Below are 18,796 nucleotides of genomic sequence, written 5' to 3'. Positions count from 1 at the left end.
AATGGCTCTTAAAGCAGTCATAGTGGAACATAAAAAAACTGGAATAACACATTGTATATGTCAATAATGAAATGGATAGTTTGCTAACAAAGGGTGGTAATGCCCTCATTAAGTAAAACAAATTGAGGGGGCAGACGGTTAAAATGATGAAGGGGAGATATAAATTGAAGCAAGAGAAAAAACAACACGGGACAGAGAGGATTGAGCTACAGACAGAAGTTGCTCACTTCCAAAATGATGGAGAGAGCAATCGGAAGAAGATTCGCCAGCTGAGGATAATCCTTGATCAAGAGTTGTTTAATTATTTTAATATATTTTATGAAGTTTTAAACTCTGAAGTTGAGTATGTTTCGTTGATCAGTACTAAGTTTTAAACTCTTATTAAGTTTATGAGTATGTTACCTTCTATGAAGTTTAAACTCTTAGTTTCTAAAGTAGTGTTTTATTATTATCCAAAAAACAAATTGCTGGCATTGGACAACAACGCACGATAACAACATGTAATATACTGCTGGCGTCGGCTCCAACGCCACGACTATTTTCTAACATTGGCACCATATTGATGGTGTCGGGTGTCTGCCAGCAAGGTCATTTTTGTCACGATATAGCTAGACTTTTCTGCACTAGTGTTGAAGTCACCATCCATAGCACCATCGCCTCCTATAGATTTAGTGACCTATATCAAATCAAGGAAGAAGCACTATATTGTACGATCCAACCAAAATTGAAGGAAACACGTGTTTGGATTCTGAGCATGCATAATAATGATGTGTTTATTGCTAAGTTGAACCATCTTTCCACTAAGCAAGCGACCATCGGAGCACCTAGATACTTTGGTTGCTACTTTGCTTTATTTGTAAATGGGCCCATGATGGTGGGCATCAATGTGAAAGCATCAAAAACCAGTTTGACTACGGTGTGCACAAGTTCTGGATACCCTAATTTTGATCCAGTACAGAGTTCAGCCTTTTGACCATCTCCTCCACTGTTGAGTTGAACCCTTCTTCCAACTGAAATTAAATAAATTAAGTTGCACCAAAAAATTAGTGAAAACAGTGCACAACAATGAAACGCTAAAGTTACATTGTCTATATTTTTCACACATATCTGAATCTTAAATAAAAGCTTAAGAGTGTTCATATATATAATACATGGATGACCGACCCACAAGCACGCCGTCACAATTGGAAGCAATTTGCATGATTCAAACAAATAATTCACTATTGTGATGTACTGATTCTTACGACCAAAGTTTTTACACTTCTGAAATTAATTAAAGGATATGAAATAATTTTGTTTTCCTCATAGCCAGATGAGCCGTCGTACATTAAGTAACTAAATAACTGAGTATCCATGATACAATAGTCTTTGGTGAATGTTGAAATGTGAATTATGTTTATTGGGAAATAAACAATAATCATATAGGGAGAGTGAGACTAAAAATACATAATAAAGGATCACACGTTGTTGCAATTTTTAGTACAAAATAAAAAAATGTAAATTTCTCCCAACCTCATTGGAAAAAAACTTACGTACATCTTAATTATCTTCATGAAGGATTTTTTTAATACTTTAAGATTAATTCATTATCTACTCATAACCCACAGGGGATATACAATATATCATAACCTTTTGTTATACATTAAGACATAATATACATAATCCCTTATGATCTACTATATCTAGCATCAATGTACATGTTTGATTCTACCACTTTAACTATTTTTTTGTTAAAGCACTTCATATATGATATCATGTGTGGTGTTGTCTCCCTCATGAAGCTTGAATCCCCAAACTAAGTTTTGGTTGATCATTTGTCCACATTTTTATTAAATTTAAAGTTTACCTTTGTTATTTGTTTTTTAATATGTTTGTGCATGTTTTCAATAAGATTTTCTTGCATACTGTTGGAAGAATGCACTAGAACCTTAAGATGTACTAGTGTAGTATGTTTCTAGTTTGCCGAATTTATTTTAACAAGTTCCATCAATTATCTGAATTTCATACTACAATATTTGGATCTATGACTCAAGAAAAGAAAGGCATTCGACTATGAGCACCACATATCAACATGGTATATATTATTCAATTTAGTTTTGAATATGATACTACTTGTAACTTGTTTTATCTTATTTCTTCATCAAGTTGTTAACTAGATTTGTATTAAAAAGCTTGAAACAAGGTACTTAGATATATTTAAACTCTTGGTTATCAAATGTCGAATATTATCACCAGAATTACATGTGTTTTGGTAGCCTAGCACACTAATAAAAAAAGGCCAACATCTGATGGAGCTTCCTAGGCGGGTGCCCATTAGTCATAGTCATGTATATGTTTGCGCAAAACATCCTGAATCAAAAAGGCAATTACCTATGGCGGTCAAAAGATTATGGCTCGGTGCAAGATTTTTATAGCAGACTAAAAACATAGACCAACTAGAATATATGGATAAGATCATGGCTAACAATATAGCCATAAGTTAACTATATATGCTTGTCATGTCATCAACATACATCATTATTAATCACAAATATAATAGGGTTGTCATGTCATTTTTGCTTTCTCTCTTTATCTTTTCATGGCATTTTTCTCTCTAAGTACGATGCAGTTGGCTCTTGTATGAGAGATAAACCTTTTTATTTGGACTTTCTCTAGCCGAGATGGGGTACTGTACACACCTGCCTCAACTACTATCTAAAATTATTATAGTCGTGACCGAAACCCTTAACCCATACCACATCTCTCTCTATCTATCTATCTATCTCTCTGTCTTTCTCTCTCTCTCCTTCCCTCTCTCTCTCTCTCTCTCTCTCTCTCTCTCTCTCTCTGTTGAATGTCAAATCCCTCTCCTTCCTTGCTCCAGCCTTCGTCACTACTTGCATGGTGGCTCCCCTATGATAGCTCTTTGTCCTTCATTGCCACACACCTGTTAAAAAGATGAGGGATTGTGCGATGCGACATATCTTGATTTGGTAGAGGCATGTTCTGGCCTTCTCCATCCAATCGCGGCCCCTAAGATGCCTTGATCCGGTAATGATCCAACCTTCCTCAGTTTGTTTTCCAAGAAACATGTGCTTTTTTGCTTCATTGTCCCTTTTCTGCTTCACACGTAGTGTGCCCTGGCATTAGAGTGGTCTGACTCATTTTAGAAAATTGTATAGCACAACATGCCTTGGTCCAATGCCAATGTGGTGCAACCTGGACTGCCTAGACCCAATAGTGCACAATGTGAATCCATCAAGGAATGGCATGACATGGTGTGGCTTCCCTCAATTCGGATGGCATAATGGAGTGGCCTTGCCTTAGCATTGTGATGCCTCGCGTATAACTAAATATTCACCGCCATTCCACATCTCTCAAATATCTATGTTTTAGTGTTGTTATGACATTTTGTTGCATCGCCTTTTTTTGCAAAGAGTGACTAAAATGTACACGCGGCGTCAATTGGTGCTCCATTTCAATGACTTTGCACAAAATGGCCTCAGAATTACTTTCTTATCTTGAATTATCAAATGTCCATACAAATCATGTATCCAGGCTTTTAGCTTTGAGCATGATCCAAAATAACTTAATATGGAAAAGAAGTCAATTAGTAGAAGATAAATCTAACGTTAATGGTAATGATATTCTTATGTGCCGTTCCTTTCCTTACCTAGCCCATCTATGATCAATATGTATAACCTTTCAAATCAGCTAAACTGAATATATTCATATTTATCCCTATCTTCTCATTGATGTGCGTCTATACATCTTGACCTTGTTTTAAGCTCATAAAATCTTGGGTGTTAGACGGTAGAATGATGAGACGAGATGGATACATTAACTCTACATGAAATAAATGGTGTAATCAAGGAAATGATGTTACTTTATTTGAGTCTACTAATGACATTTTCTTATAATCACTGGAATTTACAAGTTTTCCCTTAATAAATTGTTTGATATTTTGTCCATTCCAAGAAAACAGAAGGTCAATTGTACTAATCTCGATGATTTATATTTGTTTGTGAGATGGATGTGAGTGCCATCTATGTGTGCATGAGTATGCGTAGTGTGCATCATTTGGTTGTTAACTGTTGTACATTTAGGCTTGTACAAAGGACAAGATATAAAAGAAAAGCTGGGCTTTGAAGAAAATATGTGTAGACATTCATAGGTGGGCCTACGTAGAAAGTCGATGAGGAAAGCCACCAACCCAAGGAGGATGAGAGAAGAGGTAGCATTATGAAAAGGCACTATATTCTTCATTTCTATCATAGGTGATACTTGATTCCACTTCTATCATTTCACTGTGCTACTATATTCTTCCAGCAAGACACTTCTTGTACAATTTACAAAACGAAGGTTTTGTACATCTAAACAAGCTGGTCGACATATGTTTAACTAGAGAACCTAGAAAAAGCATCTACCATCCATCTTTTTACCGTCCATATATAGGACTGCCTATATAATACAATCATCTATTTCTATGTTCTCAAGTTCTGATATTGTTGGCTTATGTGAGGAAAAACTAATGATTCATATGTGCTTATTATGTATTGGTACCCAATAATTAAGTATTGTTGTCACAAGATATGAGCATTTCTTCCATCCCACGAGACTTGTTTTATGCTAAACACATCTGGACACCGTGTATGCATACTTGTATATGCTTTTTATATCTCATCAAACAGTATGTGAATTAATATTACGAAACTCTGGATTACTATATTTTTTATGGATTGATACATACGCGAAAAATAGCTGCAAGCATCAATTAGTGCAGAGCCAGGGGTTCCTCTGTTTAAAAAATCATAGCTATGCAAAAATAAAGGTTTGAGTATAACTTGCCTTGGCGGTAATGTTGATGATGGTGGTGTTGGCTAGGAATGGCATGCTGCTAGTGTGGGTGATGGCAAGTCGGACTACCTCCACCTCTGCCAGCACCCTCACTAGTATTCCATTTGTGTTTTCGCAGTGGATATGCAATAGCACACTCTTATCTGAAAACCAGACCTTGATCTCTGGAAGCCATGTGCCCAACTGGCTCGGATCACCAACGTCATCGTTGCCGTAGTTGCTGGTGCGGCCGCCTAGGCAGGGCCGTTTTTTGTGAACGAGAACAGCAGAGCTGATGGTGGTTGTGGAAGCATGCATGTTGTTGTTCTCGAGGATCTTCACCTTCTCATGGAGCTCTCTCACGTGCTTCACCGCATCCCCAATAATCGTTGCCTTGTTCATCTGTCACATCAGAATCACATCAGTTCACCAGCATCTTTCTCAATCTTAATTATTAGCACGTGTAGTCTTAATTTCTTAATTCATCTACTCCCTCCGTTCCTAAATATAAGACCTTTTAGAGATTGCATTATAAACTACATACGGATGTACATAGACATATTTTAGAGTATAGATTCATTCATTTTGCTCTGTATGTAGTCTTCTAGTGAAATACCTAAAAGGTCTTATATTTTGGAACGGAGGGAGTATTAATTAATAAACCCAAGATTTGTTGAAGCAAGCGTGCACACTAAGGACAACCTACCAATATGCTAAACTAATCCAAGTTACCTCAAAATTTATAACGCATATCACACCAATATGTTATCTTCCTTTATAGCGCTTTCTTAGGTGTACCAGTTTACATGCTAAAGCATAATAATGTATCATCTAGGGAGTGTTTCTTTACAGATGATTTAAATACTGTAGCCAGAGCGAAAACGTACGAAAAACCCATAAACACAGAGGTGATGCCTCTATGCCAAAATCCATACATGCAGTTTATATCAGATGACCATCACCTTTGGTCGATATCATAATATACTCATGCAATATTAATTATTAATAATAGTTGCTCCCAAGCCCATATGGACATATAACAACAACATATTTCTCCCATATTCTGGCGACGTTTCATCTCAACATCTCCTATATTCTGGTGATATTTCATCTCAACATCTCGCTCCCATATTGCTTCCGAGCTTCTTTTTGCTTCATGTCATTTACTGTGTGTTTTACCATCTACTATTTCTTCTGGGGAAAAAATGGACAGCGCTAGGTAGGTGCCTTCCCCTCCACTCCGTTCGCCCTTCTTTAGTCAATTGTTTAGTCTGTCCAATCGCAAAGGATGATCTCTGCATGCAACTTTTTTTTAGGTTTGGAGCATCGTCACAACATCTCTTCTAGCAGATATGTCAAAATCTAGTACTCCCTCTGATCCAAATTAATGGACCGGAGGGAGTACCATTAACTGGTAGGAGCAATTCAAACACACCCATGTGGCAAAATTATGCTTTTATTCGTTTCTAAAAAATGTCGAAGATGAAGTTTCATTTTATAAGAAAAATCCATTTTTCCTTGAAAACATGTACAAGAGAAAATATTAAAAAGCATGTAACTTTGGCTAACAAGTTTGTTTTCAGTAAAAAGCATGTTCCTGGTGTGTACCAAAAAGTGTAAAAAAGCTATCAGACGTGGGTTTTCACAGACGTTCTAAATATATTAAGACAGATGGATATAATAGCTTATAAAACGGATGGCATATCCCACCTCGCCAAAATCCTCTAACAGCAACAAGCGTGCAGGGGATGAGATCCATGGAATAGGACGAAGAACACAAGAAAGTAGCTGAGGAGGTAGTGATGGATATAAGACAAAACCTTCTTGAGTCCGGGGATAAGAGTGGAGAGCTCCATGAGTCGCTGGTTGATCTTCGCCCTGCGGTGGCGCTCCGCGATTATGTGGTCCTTGGCGGGATCAGAAGACGTCGACGACGTAGCGGAGCCCTGCAACTGCAAGCTGCTCCCGGATCTCCTCCCGCCAGCACGCTTTTGCCCTCCTCTCGCGTCCGACCGCGTCGACGCAGCGCTCATTGGCGTGCTAGCTCTGGCGACCGCGGCGCGGACCACCGCATCACCGGAGCTGCTATCCCAGTTGTCACCGGGAAGAGCCTGCGAGGGGAAGGCGGCGGCAGCATGCTCGCCGCAGTGGAAGCTGCCAATATCGTATTCCGGAGAGGCAGCGGTGGCGGGGAAGGTGTGCTGGTCCAGCGTGTTTATCGCCCACTCCATGAAGCTTGAGTCCTCCATGTCGATCAATCGATCGAGATTCCAAACGCCCAACTAATGCTAGGTCGCCACTATCATGAACAAAATAATTCGTGAGGAATCCACACTGAGTATCTTACGTTACACCCCAAAGAACATTGGTTACGGTGTACATATAGCTAGAGAGCCTAGAGATGCATCATACCAAGTGCAAAACAGTGGAAAATGGACCAAGTGCACCGTCACCACAACCGTGGGGCCTGTCTCTGCCCCTGCCTATTCCTACATACAATATTGTCTACTAAAGGCCTAAAGCACATTCCGGTTTAGATCCGAATTTGAGCAGACAGGTGGGGCAGTAGACCATATATACAGTTATGGGGATTGTGTGTGCGGGCCCGGTAAGAAAGTTTTGCTCTAGCACAGTATACTTATTTATTATTTCAAAATTATTTATTTTTGTGGCTTGCAATTTAATTTAGTATGCAAAAAATCGTTTGGAGTGGTACTTTTTAATTATCCTTTTTGGTTATAATGAAAATTCGCTTGGATCTCACAGAAATCATGTTTAATGTAATTGTTTTTTAGGATAAACATATCTGTTTAATGTAATTGTGTGTTTAACTTCTAAAGCAACATAAACATATTTCTTGATCTAGAGAATTTGCGTTCATGTCAACCATAATTTCATTTTGGCCCGAAGAGAAGATTGCGAATATATTTTTTTTTTACTGAGACATACAAAATTATTTTTGGATCCGTCAGCCAAACAAGTTCTTTCATTCAAATAGGAGTTTGTTTGCATCATCGTATACAAATTCCTTTTGAATATTACATTCTTTATCCTAACTAGACTTTCCTTGAATCTAGAGGATACAACGCGCGTTGTTGCGGAAATGGGCTGATGAAAATTTGGGTTAATAAAATGAGAACCAAATGAAAAATAATGACTTATATATTTGATTATAGAATATAATTATCTTAATTTAATCAAAAATATTTTATCATGCATGGATAAATATTTTGGTCGGTCTCTTCCCATGCATGATTGCATGTTCTGGTGGGCCTTATCCAATCCATGACTATATGGTGAGGTGCCGGCTTCCATATTGAAATAATAAGCTAGTGAGGATGACTCTCTTAGGTATATGTAGGATACATCCAGATGATTGACATATGCAACAGACATGACGGTTCCCGCAAAATTCATGACTCACTCACACTAGTGGAAAACGGGCCTTTGGCCTTAGTCCCGGCCTGCCTCTGGGCCGGGACTAAAGGCCCGGCCACGTCGCCCTAATTCTCAATGCCTCTCTTGAGGCTTTAGTCCCGGCCCGTAAGGAGCCTTTAGTCCCGGTTCGTGTCCCAAACCGGGACTAAAGGGCTACGCGGTGGGCAGCCCGCATGTGCGTCACCTTTAGTCCCGGTTTGTGTCTCAAACCGGGACTAAAGTCATGTGCCTATATATAGCACAGCCCCCCTCTCCCCTCTTCCTTGCATTTTTCTTGGATGGAGGATTGTGGCTGGGTGCTTGCTCTCCACTTTTTTTGATGCACTAGAGGTGTTTGTTGAAATGTGTGTTCACCGAACACAACTACGATATGAGATGCCTGAGCCACGCTTAAACCTCTTCCTCTTTATTTCTACTTATTCTAAAAGGTTAGCAACTATATTTCCTCGTTTAGACCGTGCGGTACTAATTTTTAGGATCGTGCTTGTATTTGATATACTGTCGTATAACACAGATGAGTCATCCATGGATGTACGATGATCGACGCACAGCCGCTTACAGAGAAGGCGTGCATTCTTTTCGAGATGCAGCCGATGCGAACAAGCATGGTGGTGGCTATATGTTTTTTCCATGTGTTGAATGTCGGAATGAGAAGGATTACACTTCCTCAAGAGTCATTCAGAGCCACCTGCTTCGGTCCGGTTTTATGTCGGGCTATAATGTTTGGACCAAGCACAGAGAAAGAGGGGTTATGATGGAAGACGACGATGAAGAAGAAGAGAACGATGATGACAACTACCGATCTATGTTCCCTGAGTATGCTGATACCACAATGGAAGACAATGAAGAAGAACATCAGGATGAAGAACGGGAACCAGATGAGCCCGCTGATGATCTTGGCCAGGTCATTTCTGATGCACAGCTAGGTTGCGACACAGAAAAGGAGAGGTTGCAGTTCGAGCAGATGTTACAGGACCACAACAAATTGTTGTACCCAACTTGTGAAGATGGCCAGAAGAAGCTGGGTAGCACACTGGAATTGCTGAAATGGAAGGCAGAGACCGGTGTGACTGACTCGTCATTCGAAAATTTGCTGGTACTGATGAAGAAGATGCTTCCAAGAAAGAACGAATTGCCCGCCAGCACGTACGAAGCAAAGAAGCTTGTCTGCCCTCTAGGATTAGATGTGCAGAAGGTACATGCATGCCCTAATGACTGCATCCTCTACCGCGGTGAGAAGTACGAGAATATGGATAAATGCCCGGTTTGCACTGCATTGCGGTATAAGATCAGAAAAGATGACCCTGGTGATATTCAGAGCGAGCCACCCAGGAAGAGGGTTCCTGCGAAGGCGATGTGGTATGCTCCTATAATACCACGGTTGAAACGTCTGTTCAGAAATAAAGATCATGCGAAGTTGTTGCGATGGCACATGGAAGATCGTATGAAAGACGATAAGTTGAGGCACACCGCTGATGGTCGGCAGTGGAGAAAAATCGAGAGAGAGTTCCCGAGATTTGCAGCTGACGCAAGGAACTTATGGTTAGGTCTGAGTACAGATGGCATGAATCCTTTTGGGGAGCAGAGTTGCAGTCACATCACCTGGCCCGTTATTCTATGTATCTACAACCTTCCTTCTTGGTTGTGCATGAAGCGGAAGTTCATTATGATGCCAGTGCTTATACAAGGTCCAAAGCAACCCGGCAACGATATTGATGTGTACCTAAGGCCATTAGTTGATGAACTTTTACAGCTGTGGGCCGAACCAGGTGTACGTGTGTGGGACGAGCACACACAAGAGGAATTTGACCTTCGAGCGTTGCTTTTCGTAACCATCAATGATTGGCCTGCTCTTAGTAACATTTCAGGACAGTCAAACAAGGGATACAATGCATGCACGCACTGTTTGGATCAGACAGAAAGTATATATCTCGACAACTGTAGGAAGAATGTGTATCCGTACAATCGTTGTTTTCTTCCGCCCAAGCATCCCTTAAAGAAAAAAAGGCAAGCATTTCAATGGCAAGGCAGAACCCCGAGGGAAGCCTGTCATCCGTACTGGTGCTGAAGTATTTGATATGGTCAAAGGTTTAAAAGTAATCTTTGGAAAGGGTCCTGGCAGCCAACCTGTTCCTAACGGCCCTGATAAGCGCGTACCCATGTGGAAGAAGAAATCTATATTTTGGGAGCTACCCTACTGGGAAGTCCATGAGGTCCGCTCGGCAATCGACGTGATGCACCTGACGAAGAATCTCTGCGTGAATATTCTAGGCTTCCTGGGCTTGTATGGGAAGTCAAAAGATACACCGGAAGCACGGGAGGACCAAGAATGTCATAAAGGAAGAGATGGCATCATCCAGGGCAGTTTCAAGGGCGTGCCAGCTACGCTCTTACTAAGGAAGAGAAGGAAATCTTCTTTGAAGTCCTTTTCAGTATCAAGGTCCCGACTGGCTTCTCGTCGAATATAAAGGGAATCCTAAATATGAAAGACAAAAAATTCCAAAACCTAAAGTCTCATGACTGCCACGTGCTTATGACGCAATTGCTTCCGGTTGCATTGAGGGGAATTCTACCGGAAAATGTTCACCTGGCAATTGTGAAGGTATGTGCATTCCTCAATGCAATTTCTCAGAAGGTAATCGATCGAGAAAGTCTATCAGGGTTACAGATTGATGTGGTCCAATGTCTGGTCAGCTTTGAGTTGTTGTTCCCGCCATCCTTCTTCAATATAATGACACACCTCCTAGTTCACCTAGTCGAAGAGATTAGAATTCTCGGTCCTGTGTTTCTACACAATATGTTCCCCTTCGAGAGGTTCATGGGAGTCTTAAAGAAATATGTCCGTAACCGTGCTAGGCCAGAAGGAAGCATCTCCAAGGGCTATGGAACAGAGGAGGTCATTGAGTTTTGTGTGGACTTTCTTCCTGACCTTAAGCCGATTGGTGTTCCTGAATCTCGGTATGAGGGTAGGCTGACAGGAAAAGGCACACTAGGAAGGAAGGCAAAAGTATCTATGGACGGGCATTCTTTCTCTCAAGCACACTACACATTTCTACACAATTCCACCGTGGTGGCTCCGTATATCGTGAGACACAAGAATATTCTACGCTCCGAAAACCCGGGGAAGGCTGACTCTTGGATTAAAGGGGAACACGAGAAGATTTTCGGCAGTTGGTTGCAGACACATCTCATGAATGACGACACTGTTGGAGATGAGCTGTACTGTTTGGCAGGCCACCATCTTCGACTATATGTACTTTCCAAGGGTATGAGATAAATGGGAATACATTTTACACGGTTACCCAAGATAAAAAGAGCACCAACCAAAATAGTGGTGTCCGCTTTGATGCAACAGACGAGAATGAACACTGTTTGGAAACATATTACGGGTACATAGAGGAGATATGGGAACTTGACTATGGACCTACTTTTACGATCCCTTTATTTCGGTGCAAATGGGTGAAGCTGACAGGAGGCGGGGTAGTTGTAGACCAAAAGTACGGCATGACAACAGTGGATCTTAACAATCTTGCGTACATGGACGAACCATTTGTCCTAGCCAATGATGTCGCTCAGGTTTTCTATGTGAAGGACATGTCTACATTAACGAGAAAAAGAAATCAGCAAAAGAAGATATCATCCGATGAGCCAAAACGCCACATAGTTCTTTCAAGGAAAAGAAACATCGTGGGAGTAGATGACAAGACATACATGTGAGATGATTATAATAAGTTTCATGAAATTCCGCCCTTCAAAGTGAAAACTGACCCAAGCATCCTACTGAATGATGAAGATTCTCCATGGCTACGACCCAGAAGAAAACAGAAATAATAGATAGGAATATTGGTGCAATAATGTAATAATGTATTAAACCTTTTATGTAATGCATGTATGGAACGTACTAAATTTCAAACACTTTTCATTTTCATATTATCCATGTAAGAGATGAGTTCTCGTTCGAAACCCTGATACTTTGAGAGAGATTGTCCGTTTTGTACACGAAGTCTATCCAGTTTTTGTCGTAGCCCACTCAACTTTTTAACACATGCTATGTGGATGAAATGATGATAGCATGCCAACTTTCAACATTTTCAGAGTTCATTTGTAGTGCTTTTCAATTTCAGGGTCAACTAGCTCAAAAAAAAGTAAATCCACGAAATATATCAAATGAAGTCAGAAATTGTTGAAATTTTGTGCTGTGCCTTTGAATGGTGCATTTTGAACACACAAAAAGTATGGAGTTCAAATAAGTTCACAAAAATGAAATCCCTTTGTAAGAGATGAGTTCTCGTTCGAAACCCTGATACTTCGAGAGAGATTGTCCGTTTTGTACACGAAGTGCATCCACTTTTTGTCGTAGCCCTCTCAACTTTTTAACACATGCTATGTGGGTGAAATGATGATAGAATGCCAACTTTCAACATTTTCAGAGTTCATTTGCAGTGCTTTTCAATTTCAGGGTCAACTAGCTCAAAAAAATAAGTAAATCCACGAAATATACCAAATGAAGTCATAAATTGTTGAAATTTTGTGTTGTGCCTTTGAATGGTGCATGTTGAACACACAAAAAGTATGGAGTTCAAATAAGTTCACAAAAATGAAATCCCTTTGTAAGAGATGAGTTCTCGTTCGAAACCCTGATACTTCGAGAGAGATTGTCCGTTTTGTACACGAAGTGCATCCAGTTTTTGTCGTAGCCCTCTCAACTTTTCAACACCTGCTATGTGGGTGAAATGATGATAGCATGCCAACTTTCAACATTTTCAGAGTTCATTTGTAGTGCTTTACAATTTCAGGGTCAACTAGCTCAAAAAAGATAAGTAAATCCACGAAATATACCAAATGAAGTCATAAATTGTTGAAATTTTGTGTTGTGCCTTTGAATGGTGCATTTTGAACACACAAAAAGTATGGAGTTCAAATAAGTTCACAAAAATGAAATCCCTTTGTAAGAGATGAGTTCTCGTTCGAAACCCTGATACTTCGAGAGAGATTGTCCGTTTTGTACACGAAGTGCATCCAGTTTTTGTCGTAGCCCTCTCAACTTTTTAACACATGCTATGTGGGTGAAATGATGATAGCATGCCAACTTTCAACATTTTCAGAGTTCATTTGTAGTGCTTTTCAATTTCAGGGTCAACTAGCTCAAAAAAGATAAGTAAATCCACGAAATATACCAAATGAAGTCATAAATTGTTGAAATTTTGTGCTGTGCCTTTGAATGATGCATTTTGAACACACAAAAAGTATGGAGTTCAAATAAGTTCACAAAAATGAAATCCCTTTTTAACACAAAGAGATGAGTTCTCATTCGAAACCGTGATACTTCGAGAGAGATTGTCCGTTTTGTACACGAAGTGCATCCAGTTTTTGCCGTAGCCCTCTCAACTTTTTAACACATGCTATGTGGGTGAAATGATGATAGCATGCCAACTTTCAACATTTCAGAGTTCATTTGTAGTGCTTTTCATTTTCAGGGTCAACTAGCTCAAAAAAAATAAGTAAATCCACGAAATATACCAAATGAAGTCATAAATTGTTGAAATTTTGTGCTGTGCCTTTGAATGGTGCATTTTGAACACACAAAAAGTATGGAGTTCAAATAAGTTCACAAAAATGAAATCCGTTTGTAAGAGATGAGTTCTCGTTCGAAACCCTGATACTTCGAGAGAGATTGTCCGTTTTGTACACGAAGTGCATCCAGTTTTTGTCGTAGCCCTCTCAACTTTTTAACACATGCTATGTGGGTGAAATGATGATAGCATGCCAACTTTCAACATTTTCAGAGTTCATTTGCAGTGCTTTTCAATTTCAGGGTCAACTAGCTCAAAAAAAATAAGTAAATGCACGAAGAATACCAAATGAAGTCAGAAATTGTTGAAATTTTGTGATGTTCCTTTGAATGGTGCATTTTGAACACACAAAAAGTATGGAGTTCAAATAAGTTCAAAAAAATGAAATCCCTTTGTAAGAGATGAGTTCTCGTTCGAAACCCTGATACTTCGAGAGAGACTGTCCGTTTTGTACACGAAGTGCATCCAGTTTTTGTCGTAGCCCTCTCAACTTTTTAACACATGCTATGTGGGTGAAATGATGATAGCATGCCAACTTTCAACATTTTCAGAGTTCATTTGTAGTGCTTTTCAATTTCAGGGTCAACTAGCTCAAAAAAAATAAGTAAATGCACGAAGAATACCAAATGAAGTCAGAAATTGTTGAAATTTTGTGATGTGCCTTTGAATTGTGCATTTTGAACACACAAAAAGTATGGAGTTCAAATAAGTTCAAAAAAATGAAATCCCTTTGTAAGAGATGAGTTCTCGTTCGAAACCCTGATACTTCGAGAGAGACTGTCCGTTTTGTACACGAAGTGCATCCAGTTTTTGTCGTAGCCCTCTCAACTTTTTAACACATGCTATGTGGGTGAAATGATGATAGCATGCCAACTTTCAACATTTTCAGAGTTCATTTGTAGTGCTTTTCAATTTCAGGGTCAACTAGCTCAAAAAAAATAAGTAAATGCACGAAGAATACCAAATGAAGTCAGAAATTGTTGAAATTTTGTGATGTGCCTTTGAATGGTGCATTTTGAACACACAAAAAGTATGGAGTTCAAATAAGTTCAAAAAAATGAAATCCCTTTGTAAGAGATGAGTTCTCGTTCGAAACCCTGATACTTCGAGAGAGACTGTCCGTTTTGTACACGAAGTGCATCCAGTTTTTGTCGTAGCCCTCTCAACTTTTTAACACATGCTATGTGGGTGAAATGATGATAGCATGCCAACTTTCAACATTTTCAGAGTTCATTTGTAGTGCTTTTCAATTTCAGGGTCAACTAGCTAAAAAAAAAAGTAAATCCACGAAATATACCAAATGAAGTCAAAAATTGTTGAAATTTTGTGCTGTGCCTTTGAATGGTGCATTTTGAACACACAAAAAGTATGGAGTTCAAATAAGTTCACAAAAACGAAATCCCTTTGTAAGAGATGAGTTCTCATTCGAAACCTTGATACTTCGAGAGAGATTGTCCGTTTTGTACACGAAGTGCATCCAGTTTTTGTCGTAGCCCTCTCAACTTTTTAACACATGCTATGTGGGTGAAATGATGATAGCATGCCAACTTTCAACATTTTCAGAGTTCATTTGTATTGCTTTTCAATTTTAGGGTGAACTAGCTCAAAAAAATAAGTAAATCCACGAAATATACCAAATGAAGTCAAAAAGTATGGAGTTCAAAAAACCATATTATGAAATTAAATATTATCATTGGCGATTCATCTCTATTATGAAATCAAATATATCAAAAAACCATTGTAGAACATATGACCAAATTAATACAAGTTCATCATCACATTAAAGCCAAAGAACAGTAGTGAGCAAATGTTATTATTGCAAAAAATAAATACGTAAAGTTCTCTCATAAAACAACATACAACTATGTAAAACATTTAAATGCAACAACAAACTCGATCAAAATCGCAACTAAGGTAACAATTGACCCAACAGCATAATGATACCAAGCCTCTTTATCAATGGCATATTTTCTAATATTCCTAGTCTTCAAGCGCATTTCATCCATCTTCAAGCGCATTGCATCCATCTTCAACCGCATCGCATCGATCTTCATCTTGCGATCATCGATGACATCGGCGACATGCAACTCCAGTTCCATATTCTTATCCTCAATTATTTTCAATTTTTTCTTCAAGTATTTGTTTTCTTTTTCAACCAAATTTAACTTCTCGACAAGAATTTTTATGTGGGTTGGAATTTCCGGTTCACATACCTCCTAGATTAAAAAAATATGTCACATTGGTCGTCATAATTGTCATAAATACTAAATAAAAGAAATAGTTATAAAAGATAATATATACCACATCCGAATCATAGACAGGACGAGGGCCGACGGAGGCGGATACCAAAACCATCGCACTATATAATAACAAAAAATAATGAAAGTGAGTAATTTATACAAGTATGTATCTAAATCATACAAGTAAGATTTTTTTGATTTTAAAAAGAAGATAAGAACAAGAGGCTCACCACGGTGGTGCTCGCAGTTGGTGCACGGCCAAACCTAGACAAATATTAAGGAAAATGGAGCTTGGAGGTCGAGATTGAAGAGGAGAAAGCTTAAGTAGAGTGGCTCGGGCATTTCATCGAACACGTCATGTGCATGAACTAGAGTGGAAAGAGCATGACATGGTCACACTTCAACAACCAAAAAACAGGGGATATGGTGGGCAGGGGCCAGGGTTTATATAGGCAAAACTTTAGTCCCGGTTCTTTCCACGCCCCGGGACTAAAGGCCCCCGCTTCCCGCCTTCTGGTCAGCCGAAAAAGGGTCTTTAGTCCCGGGTCGTGGCTCCACCCGGGACTAAAGGGGGTCTTTAGTCCCGGATCGAGCCACGCCCCGGGACTAAAGGCCCCTGCTTCTCGTCTTCTGGTCAGCCGAAAAAGGGTCTTTAGTCCCGGTCGTGGCTCCACCCGGGACTAAAGGGCCTTTAGTCCCGGATCGAGCCACGAACCGGGACTAAAGATTCACCTGTATAAGCGGGAGTTAGAAAATTTCGAACCCAAATCGTCCATTTTCTCTTCTTCTTCCTTTTGTTCTCCTGCCCGGCGTGGCAAGCGACGAACTCGGTGACGTCGTCAGGCTGCCCGCCGTCCTGCTCGCCGCCGCCTGCCGTCCTCCTCGTCGTCGCCGTCGTCCTGCTCGTCGCCGCCGTCCTCCTCGCCGCGCGCCGCCCTCCTCGCCGCGCGCCGCCGTCCTCCTCGCCGCGCGCCGTCGACACCTCCGGCCGGTAAGCCCCACGCCCCCTCCTCCCCAACACTCCGGCCAGCACAAGCAAAGAAGAAAAAGGAGAAGAAAGGAAGAAAAAGGAGAAGAAAGGAAGAAAAAAGAGAAGAAAAGAAGAAAAAGGAGAAGAAAGGAAGAAAAAGGAGAAGAAAAAGGAGAAGAAAGGAAGAAAAAAGAGAAGAAAGGAAGAAAAAGGGAAGGAGAAGAAAAGAAGAAAAAGGAGAAGAAAAGAAGAAAAAGGAGAAGAAAGGAAGAAAAAGGGAAGGAGAAGAAAAGAAGAAAAAGGAGAAGAAAAGAAGAAAAAGGAGAAGAAAAGAAGAAAAAAGGAAGAAAGGAAGAAAAAGGAGAAGAAAGGAAGAAAAAGGAGAATAAGAAGAGGAGGAGAAGAAAAGAAGAAAAATGAGAATAACAAGAGGAGGAGAGGAGAAGAAGAGGAAAAATAGAATAAGATGAGAGGAGAAGTAGTAGAAGAAGAGGAGAAGTAGAAGTAGAAGAAGAAGTAGAAGAAGAAGTAGAAGAAGAGGAGAAATAGAAGAAGAGGAAAAATTAGATAAGGGTTACAAGAAGAAGAAATATTTTTTTTGTCATTTAATTTTGCTATTGTATAGGGTATATGCTTAAGTGTTAATAGTGTTTCTTAGATTATTGCTTAATTTTGCTATTGTATATGCTTAAGTGTTAATAGTTTAATTTTTCTATTGTATATGCTTAAGTGCTAATAGTTTATTTTTAGCAAGAAAATTAATAGAGCTAGTTTAATTTTGCTATTGTATATGCTTAAGTGTCCGGGACTAGGCTCCGCCCGGCTGGTATTTTAGAGTTTAGGTTCTAGCCAAGACCTGGGACTAAAGGTCCTCCTATATAAAACGAGCCTTCGAAGTTTCCAACCCCTCTTATATAGTTTGTTAGTTTATTAGTTAATCAAATGTCCGTTTTTGCAGAACTATGGATCCACATATCTGGAACCTCGAAGAGGAAGAACTTTTCGAAGATATAATCAAAGACGGCCCCGACGTTGAACCAGCCGAATCTCCGATGTCATATCTAAACGACTCCGGATATGGAATGGAGGTCGAGCGACACGAAGATGAAGCCGATGGGGCAGGAGATAGGTCCAATGACGGAGAAGGTGATAGCTCCACTGATGGAGAAGCCGGTGAAGAAATAATAAAGTCCGGCGAGGTATACATATGAAGTTCGACAATCACTTGTAATATGTGAAAAATATTGGAGATAGCTCTATATTGTATACATATACATTCATTTGACGAATGTTTCTCCCTCTTAGGCCTCCACATCGAGCAAATCTACGAAACGAGGCCCGACTAGAAAGTTGGATGCACGGACGCATTACACCTTTGAGATGATAATGCCTACGGGCGAACCCAAGCTTCCTAAGAATGCTGCTGACACATTCAAGAAGCAATGCGGAGTTCACGTTAGGGATCACGTCCCGATCAGCGTTCGGGAGTGGAACAAGCTCAAAGGGGCAGCCGATAGTGACTATGTCGCCGAAAGGTACAAAGATAATCTTTGGAATGATCTCATGTCACATTTCAACCTGCCAGAATGTGAGAATGAAGACGCCGCAGACAAATTGAGGGCCAAAGTCAAGCAGTGGACTCTAAAGAAGATGGCCGAACTGTTCCGTAGCTGGAAGAAGAAGCTATGGAAAAACTATCTGAAGACAAAGAAAGTGCCAGTATTCGAGGGGTATCTAGCCAAGCAGGCGAATCACTCGAA

The 18,796-nt window shown here is 39.9% G+C and overlaps 1 protein-coding gene across 1 annotated transcript; it reads right to left on the bottom strand.

Moving 5' to 3' along the window:
- Positions 1–762: 762 nt before the first annotated feature.
- Positions 763–7,158, bottom strand: LOC123412399 (transcription factor NAI1-like). Its single transcript, XM_045105343.1, has 4 exons — positions 6,636–7,158; positions 4,828–5,217; positions 2,927–3,098; positions 763–1,010 (listed from the first exon to the last, which is right to left on the bottom strand). The coding sequence occupies exons 1-4, from the start codon at positions 7,062–7,064 to the stop codon at positions 841–843; spliced, it is 1,161 nt and encodes a 386-aa protein (XP_044961278.1). The 5' UTR covers positions 7,065–7,158; the 3' UTR covers positions 763–840.
- Positions 7,159–18,796: the final 11,638 nt, after the last annotated feature.

This window comes from Hordeum vulgare, chromosome 7H (genome assembly GCF_904849725.1).
Source record: "Hordeum vulgare subsp. vulgare chromosome 7H, MorexV3_pseudomolecules_assembly, whole genome shotgun sequence".
Classification (NCBI taxonomy): Eukaryota; Viridiplantae; Streptophyta; class Magnoliopsida; order Poales; family Poaceae; genus Hordeum; species Hordeum vulgare.
This window is presented reverse-complemented; position numbering and strand designations above follow the sequence as displayed.